The 9713-nt window shown below is 36.0% G+C and overlaps 1 protein-coding gene across 1 annotated transcript in view; it reads right to left on the reverse strand.

Annotated features, from left to right (window-relative positions):
- The window catches only part of LOC126979001 (potassium channel subfamily T member 2), a 105816-nt gene extending 101043 nt beyond the window's left edge, over nt 1-4773 (reverse strand). Inside the window, exon 1 of the mRNA XM_050828142.1 lies at nt 4580-4773. Coding sequence (XP_050684099.1) covers nt 4580-4629 — 50 coding nt within the window. The 5' untranslated portion in view covers nt 4630-4773. The remainder of the gene's footprint in view (nt 1-4579) is intronic.
- Nucleotides 4774-9713: the final 4940 nt, after the last annotated feature.

Consider the following 9713-nt stretch of genomic DNA (forward strand, 5'->3'; position numbering starts at 1 on the left):
CATCCGTTTACTATAGAACACTTAATATGACGCCTAGGAGGAGACATATGACGCCTGTGGTTTTTGTGACTTAACTAAGGCTTTTGATTGCTTCCAGTATCAGACGTTTCTCATGAAACTACACTAATGCGAAGTTCGTGGTATCGCTCTCAATTTCGTAACATCCTACCTCTATGATGGAATGCTGTTATGATATCATCTGGTTCACATGAAGCAATGGGGTGCTACAGGGCTCAATATTAAGGCCCTATCTTTTATTATTTGGTTCATTTGTAAAAATAGTGTACCACAGGGTCAGCCTGTACTACCCAAATATTACAAAGCAGTATTAGGTCCATTTCTGTTATCTTATCTATATTAACGATCTACCTTAACTTGTGGGAAATATGAGTAATCATGAAAATTTAAATAGTACTGTTCGCAGATGACAGATTATCTTTAAAGTTGAACATAGACAAGTATTTTTTGACAATGTAAGCCGTGCTCTTTCTAAAGCCGTCCACTGGTTAAGTGCAAACAACATTTAATTAAATGCAAATAAATCTAAATGTGTAAGATGTGTCATGCCTAATGTGTAGTTTGTAACAATTAAAGATCTATGTACATAACGTAATTGATCAAAACGTATAAAAATTGCACTTACGAATGTCGAACTTATAACTACGTTGAGCTTAAATTATAAGTGGCAAAACACTTATCGCTATCCATTTCAATATTTACAGCTTCACAACTTTTCAGTTATTTTTGATATAATCTCTGCAAAGTAATGCGACAAAATACTCGAATATTTCAAGTTAATTAGGTAAGAGAAAAATCAAAAATTATTATAATTTTATTAGATTACCTAAGTTTTTTTTATATATAAACAGTGTTATTAATTATTAAGTCATATGTAAATAAATGTTATCTATACATTAAAAAAAATGAAGTAAATCATAAAAACCTCAACAACAAGTGAATGTTTGAATTTCACAACAAAATGATAGTTCTTGATGGCAAGATCATCCAACAACCACAAGTAGCAACGGTACACTAGCATGATGCAGCCACGTTTCCCTCGACAGTATCTAAGGTAATTTTACAAACCACCCCACGGTGCCACCAAATACAGTGACATTCATAGGAAACATGACAAAGCCTGCAAAGAAAACAATGAAATCAAATAACAAAAATATATTTGTAAAGTCAAGAGTTCCGCAAGGCTCCGGTTGTCTAATGGGTCCTGTATTGTTTTTAGTTTACACATAATATTATGTAAATGTAATGCTCGCGAAGTATCTCTACTTACTACTTTGAACGTCAAACATTCTGCTGAAACTTGTAAATCTATCTCTTCTCTTATGTATAAAAATGAATTGCTGTTCGTTAGTCTCGCTAAAACTCGAGAACTTTAAAAGGTTGAATAAATATGATAATACTCGGAATCAAATAAAAACAAAAATTTTTGATTTTCCTTTGATGTGTCCCCCGTTGTTCAGATATCAAATAAAAATAATAGTTTAAAATCAATAATTAATTAGAATTTTTATATCTTTCTAAGTTACTCAGCTAAAAGTTAAGCTTCCTTCAAACACGGGTAATAACACAGAAAAAAGCATTCCTTTTGTTTTGTTTTAAGTTTATTTTATACAAAAATTTAGGTCTTTTATTTATCGATTTAGGCAGTACCAAGTCTGCCGGGTCAGCTTGTCTATATATATAAAAATGAATTGCTGTTCGTTAGTCTCGCTAAAACTCGAGAACGATTTAAACGATTTGGCTATTTTTGGTCTTGAATTATTTGTGGAAGTCTAGAGGAGGTTTCAAAGGTGAATAAATATGAAAATGCGCGGAATTAAATAAAAACAACAATTTTGTTTATCATTTGATGTGTCCCCCGTCGTTCAGAAATCAAGTTGAAAGAATGAAAGAATAGCTTAAAATGAATATCCAAATTGAATTTTTATTTATTTGTAACATTTTCTATACATATTATAGACTTAAACCGTATCAATACGTAGCACGTACAAACAATAGTATTTCATTAATATTAAAGATAAGATTTGCATAAGAGGTGTATTAAATTAAATCTCTATTATTTTATACTTTTGAGTTTTTGAAGTCGGTTTTTTTTATCTTAGTTTTTTTAAATGTTTATTATGTACCTAACAACGTCTGTCGGGTCAGCTAGTCGTTTTATATTTTTTCTATTTGACTACTCACTAACCACCCTTGAATCGCCACGTATTTATAGGATTCGTATCTTTTGCTTCCGATTATAAAATCCGTTTTAAGCTGTCTATATTCTAGTAAGCCTTTTATAAGGTGGCGCATTTCTGGTAATATCTACAGCATGAAGTAATTAGTATGCGAAGCAGAGTGTTACACGTAATGATCAAAGTCAACACACCATGTAACAATCTCGGATATACTCGATCTAGTAAATACCTCACGTAGTTTCCTTATTGCTTTCTCGGCCTATATAAATTTTACCTTACAATTTATGTGAATAATATTAGTTTTTTCTTTTCTTATATTCAGGTATTTTCTACCAGTAGGATGGCTTAAATATATTATTCAGTCATTTAATGCAGACAAAAAAATATCCTTCGCCCAGTTATTTGAATAGGCTTCAATTTATTGGATATTCTTTATAATATTTTGCTGATTTTGCGTAAATCATGAAAATAACAAACATGTTGTGTCTTAATTAATAGAATAGTTAGATAATAAATATTAATAATATTTATAATAGCTATTTTTATTTACCTTTTTAATGCCTCATTATATTATTATATTATAATAATGTTAGGATGGTTTCGCCAAACTTTCACCAGAGTCAAAATAGATACCAAAAGCCTAAGGAAATCTCGACCTTAAAATATGTCAACTGCCACTGTCAAATGCTAAGGTAAAAAATGTAATACATACATAGCTTGCGTACTACTGAATAGATTTAATCGGAATTTTGCATGATAATGTAGAGTTCGCGACATGCTAGAAGCAGTAGCTGCTTTGGTCGCTAACCAAGTGGATGACGTCGCGTGTAGAAACTAGTAATGTAATGAATCTGTAATTAAACATCTTTCCAATATGTATAGTGAGCAAAAGCATAGCTGGGCGAGTGCGCTCGTCGAGCTTTACGGCCCATTGCTGGACCAATATATACAACCAGTGGTACAATCGCAGTTAGATGCATAAATAATTGCCGAGGCCATTGTTTGCTTGCAGATGGCACAAGCAATATAAACAACTCTATTGTTAGAGGATGTCTATTTGTTGGCACGCTTGAATATTATTCATAAGAATCAATAAACCATTAAACTGCTGAACTTCATACATATTCTAGCTGTGGATCAGAGTTTCGCCCCTGCATAATTAAAAAGATTTCATTTATATTTAATGTTTGGCAGCCGAGCGCTGGTGTCACCTTTTGAGACCTACCATAAAAAGTCATCTCCTTAGAGCGCTTTCGCATAAGTTCAAACGGAGTCCGATCTGTATCCGCAAACCAGTAGAACTATATCTACGGTTGACGGAAAGAAATCGGATGACGGAAGCCTTATCTAGTTCGTACACTACCATAGAAATAGTTCTACACCGGACCGTATTTTTACGGGTACGGACCGGATTTGGATCCGGACGTAGTGCGAAAGCGCTCTTACTCAGAGCATACCAATGGTATTAAATAACATTTTAACCAGGGGCGGATGCACGCGTGACTCGAAAACGTCCTAATTAGAACGCAATATGACAGAAAGCAACATTTGTTTTCACCATAGACTTACAAACAAAGCATGCGAAACAGAACAACATTTCTAATGAGGATTACGGTTATAGATTAATAACTTTTGACCGCGGCTTCGCTCGCGTTGATGTCCTTTACATAAAATATTATTTTTTAAATCCAAAAAACATTTCATATTTCTAAAGTTGTATTTAGTTTGAGAAACTGAAAAAATGCTTTCATTTGACATTTTTGGTGTTCGGGATCTTGATGATTTCTATATATAATTGGAATAATAAGTGAATAAACCTAACCGAACTGGTTAATTTAGTGTTATTATATTATATTAATGCGATGTATTTCAAAATCTCCTCGCATATATATTATTAAATTTATTATATAATAAGCTATTAATCCAACTAATAATTATATTTTATACCTATGTATAGTGTGGAATTTTAAATTTTATTGGGATCCATTCAACTTGACGTGATTGAGTAACAAACATAGAAACATATTGACAATCACATCAATACTATGAATAAAGAGTTCACTGTAGATATGCTAGCCATTTCTACAACATTATTCATCCTGTTAGTAATCGTGTACGTACAGATATAAAAGTTAAGTGTGAGTAATGTTTGTATACGCATGCGTGGTAGCACAGCATGACAGAGATACGATACCTGACGTACAAGTCACTCGGCTCTCCTCCGCTGCATAATCAACGAGTAACATGCACGTAAGTGTAGGACCCCTCACCTAAGCCTAAAAACCCTTCATATTTACAATATCACTTGTTAAAGCACACTGTCTCTTTCAACTTACTTCCTGTACTATCTGCAGATTACTTTCGATATGAATAAGACTCACCGCTCTTCGAAGCGTATACTGGAGCGGCTGATGTCACTCCAGGCGCTCATGGAGCGGCCTCGAGATCGGTGGAGGCTGGATCCCGTTGCTCGTTGCTCGAGCTCGACATGGGGCGGGAAGTTGACCCTGGTGGAACCACGCCAGGATTCTGCGATATCGTCTGCGTCCGCATCCGGTTCAGCTTGATCGCTGGCATCGCTAGCAGCCGAGAGTGCTTCGTAGCCATATCCCGGACGCTCCGCTAGACCTACGCTGCCGGGGTCATCTGCGGAGTCCGTGAGCCGTGGGGTCGCCGCGTGCTGGGCTGCGTTAGTGCGCACCCTGAGCGGCGACCCCCGCGCCGGGAAGTGGCTGGAGTAGCGGAGCTTGCTGTGTCTGAACGTGGTGGAGGCCGCGGCCTGTGAGGCCCCGCGCTGCTGCTGTGAGCGCCCTCGCCGCCGAATCTTGTCGAATATATTCACTTTGGCTCTAACTTGTGTCTAGCACCAATCACTCACTCACACATGGCCTCTCTGTCTTACTCGACGACATTTATTATTCAACTGTTTATACAATATCGACAACTACACTGTACCAAGACACAACAAATCGGTGAACCACTCTGTTTGTTCACCGAGCGACGGATAAACAAGCAATGGCGAGGTGAATAATGGAATGAGTGATTACAATGAAGCGATGGCGAATAAACGAAGGCAAAAATAATGAGTGTATGATATTATGTTTGTAAAGCGATGTATTCGTATAACATACGAAGATGGGTGTGCGAGCATAGGTACATAGAACGTAGGTTGAGGTCGTGTGGCGTTGAGTGTTGGAGAGTGAAGTTGGCGCGGTCGCGGGGGGAGGGGTGGGGCGGTGTTGGGTTGACGTCACTTGGACATAACCCTCGCGCACTGCCACTGAAGTGCGCGAACCTCCGATCGATTCTACCCAGGATATGTCGAATGCCGAGAAACTTTGCCGAGGGCCGAGGGCCCATTGTCGACAATAGAGAACGGTTGCGACTTGCGACACATTACTATCAGGTCGTAGCCACGGCGTAGCGTAGTGACCTACCTAGTTTACTTACTGACAAAGGGATGTTATGGTTATTTGGAAGCTTTTGTCTTTATTGGGGCAACGCGTCATATATATCAAACAGCAGTGTATTAAGCAATTTAGGGATTTAGACATAGTATTGCATATACTGTTACAGTTATCCTAATCGGTGTATATGTATGTTAATTATTCGAACTGTAACAAAAATTAAAGATTTTGTGTTGGACGAAATAAATATTCTCTCTTTTATTACCTGTTATGAAATTATTAGTCTATTATTATGTGGACGGTGGTGATAACTTAACATCAATGACCCGCACACTTGTTTTTTCCTCCTCTTCCATAAAAGAAAAATTAAGATTTACTTATTGATTTGATTGATTATTGATTGATTTACTACCCAACGAAGCACTAATGATAATGGTACTGCTAGTACTACTAATTGCATTATATTAATGCTATTATTTTTAAAATACCGATTGTTGAGTCTTCCGAATCGGTAGTATTGTAAGTTTTTTATTGAAGATTGAAAAGTATTAAAATTTTACCTTCTTTATGGAAAAGAAGTACAAATGAGCGTACCTGATGTTAAGTGATCACTGCCGCCCTTATTCTCTTGCAACACCAGAGGAATAACAGGAACGTTGCCAGTTACCTACTTGCGAGAAAATATTTATTTTGACTTTATCATAGAAAACCGTTAGGGGTCAATTTGTGCAATGTTTATAATAAACATGCAAAAACTTTGCACATCCCTTAAATATTATTAAATATCAATTTGGGGCTCATATTTCTAGTTCTTGTCATTTTTTATGGAAAAAGAACATGTGAGCGAAAGGATTAATTATCATTAACACATATCTTCTTCACATTACTCGAGTAAGACGGGGCTATAGTAGCATATAGCATCCCCCGTTTTCTTGTTTTCTTACCATTACTGTTGTGTTTTTATATCTGAATTTATATGAGAAAAGTTTATCCCAACCCTATGATAGCCTAATTTGAAGCGTGTTGTGCGAAGGTGGATTTCGGTGACTTAAATTCTACTCTGTTACCTGAAGTTGTCGTTTCGCATAACATCTATAGATGGCGCTAGTACAACCTTACATGTGAATTAAGCCGCGCTATAACAATTTTTTACACTTTGGTCTGGTCAGTATCTGAGAATGGTCAGAACGCCAAAAAATTTTCATTTGTATCCAAATTCTTGGATTACTTTTTGTATAGTGGTACATGCTCAATGCATTGATACCATTTATAATAACTAAAATATGCAATCATTTTTCTTATATTGTATAAGATAGGTTTTTATAATCGCTTATTAAAGTCATAAAGAGAACCGGGCTTCTTTATTTTACAAAAATATGGTAACATTTTTAAATCGTACAATAATATTAATTAATTAAAAGCGTGTGGACGGTCGCTCTTTTCAATGGTATGGTATATTCAGTGGTATCAACTATCATTTTCTGGGCTCTTGTTGTAAAAGCATATACAACGCCCCATAAATGACTAACTGTGTAAATAATTATATAACATTATCAAGAATATGTATATTGAGAGGCTAGATGTTTATTTCTTTAAATTTAGCTTTAATGATTCTTTATCACCGGTCAACATATTAGAATCTTTTCATGCCGGAAAAGTAAAGAGTTTCCGTGGGATATTTAATAACCTATAGTTTATATAGCTTAGTACACAAAACCTTATGCAGCTAATATATAATGCAGAGAAAAATAATATAAAAAAACTTCACAATAACTTTTCAACTTCATTTTATTTACAATGATTTATAAAAAATATATAATCTAAATATATATAACGCATGACTGACTGACATAGCGATCTATCAACGCACAGCCCTAATAGTGGTTTGGACGGATCGGGCTGAAATTTGGCATGCAGGTAGATGTTATAACGTAGGCATCCGCTAAGAAAGGATTTTGATTAATTCTACCCCCAAGGGGATAAAATAGGGGGTGAATGTTTGTATGAAACTTTGTATGAACAATTTTAAACCGATCGGGCTGAGACTTTGCATGAGGATTTTGAGATGCAGGTTTTATAAAATTAGTAACTTTTCAGTTTAAACTATACGAATTTCTATATGTTAGCGCTATCTCCATTGAGTTATTTTGGAGAGAACTTTGAACTAACCATTTTTGTGCATGATGCATAGATATATCTAGCAGGTTATATTTGACGACTAGCTTTTGTCCGCGGCTTCGCTCGTGTTAAGAAGTATTATTATCAGTCAGTCAGTCAGTCACCTTTGATTTATATATATGACTCTGCTTTGTATTTGGCATTTGTTTTGGTTTCGTTTGTTTTAAGTATAGGTTTTGTCGATTGGACTTTTTTAAAATGGCTAAATAATATCTGAACGTTAATGGAGAAGTTGAAGAATGTATTATCGTCCCTATTGTTGCTGACGGTTCATGTTTGTTTCGTGCTCTCTCATTTTTTAATGTACGGAACACAAGCTTGAGCGATGAAGGTGCGTTCAGAAATTGTCAGATATGTGGTTGTTAACTGGAGCAAGTTTTCAATTATGACCCACGACAGGAATGGTGATAACTACGTAACATTTGACGAATATTTTGGTGATATGATGAATAATGCTACTTATGGCGGATTTTGTGAGTTAATAGCAGCAGGATTAATATTCCCATTTAAGTTTGAAGTTTATAGAAACGGTCTCATATATACGGAATCTGGATCTAACGACTATCCGGTAAGGCATTTACGATTCAGCCAAGATTTGTCCAGTGGGTAGTTTGATGCCTATCTTCCCATAGCAGCACAGAAAATTACTCGTCGCGTCGTATCAAGGTAGCTGTAGAAGAACATAATTTTGGAATTGACACACCTTCGCAACTTAAAGTTGACAAGGGTTGTCAGAAGGTACCTGTTTTAGAGTGTCAACATTCGCCTATAAGAAAAAATTAATAAAAAGTTTATTGTCCCAATCTGAGTCTGTGATATTAATAAATAAAAAGAAAAAAAAATGTAGGGCAAGGTTTACTAATTATACACGAAAAAATCAAATAAAAAAGGCACAAAAAAATATGGACAGACTCTACCTGAAACCCACCGTAAAGCTGTCTAAATATAAGAAAAAAAAACCTGATGTACACAGCCAAGCTATCGTCACCTGCCAGGCTGTACACCCTGAAAGACATAGGCAATCTGTCGCCACCTGACAGGCTGCAAACCCTAAAAATATAGGCATTCTTCTGCACTATATCAGACCAGGAATACTGATGTGCATAGAGTGATTCGTGTATGGAGAAGCAAGTTTCTTTCGGGTTTAACATATGACCCAGATATTGCTTTTGGAACTGACAGCAGTGTAGTCTTAGGTTCTATGACGTACAAGTGTTAGTGGTATAACGCCTTGAGGTGGAAAGATGAGATACCTGACATGAGTTGTAGCGCCGGCAAAGCACAACTTGAGCCGATTAAACAACTGCCTGAACCACTTTACAGTCTGGTTAATGATTTACACCCAAATCATGTACACTTCATGGATAATATCTGAAATGATAATGCCCGTTTCCAAATTACGTCCTTTGGTGGTAAACAAATAAGAAGGTGGTTTTTCACCAACTTTTAAAGTTCAAGGACAATTCTATCATTTAATTGGAAGTTAGTTACCTGGGCAGGATGCACAGTTTCTGCAAATTTATTTCGTCGGTGAAGATGATAGAGAAGCTTATATTCGATGTTCTAAATTTCCTGATTTGAAACCAAATTTAATCAAACAATTGCAGCTTATGTTAAATGAGGTGAACCCACACATAAAAGATCTAAAAACAGCTATTGATAAAATATCGCGTTTAGCGTCATTCAAGATCGTAATACATGCAGATAAAAAACCACTAAGAGAACACAGAGGCAGATTTAATGCACCAACGGCAAATGAAGTGGCTGTTGTATTGGTAGATCAACATTTTGACCGAAGAGACATTATCCTCGAAAGCCGAAGTAACTCACTTCGAGCTTATGACGCAGATGCAGATGCAGTACCCGTTGATATTTGCCAAGTTGCCTTTGAAAAAAACAGTGTCTGCTGTAAGTTTTTATTCATTTTAAA

This window comes from Leptidea sinapis, chromosome Z (genome assembly GCF_905404315.1).
Source record: "Leptidea sinapis chromosome Z, ilLepSina1.1, whole genome shotgun sequence".
NCBI lineage: Eukaryota > Metazoa > Arthropoda > Insecta > Lepidoptera > Pieridae > Leptidea > Leptidea sinapis.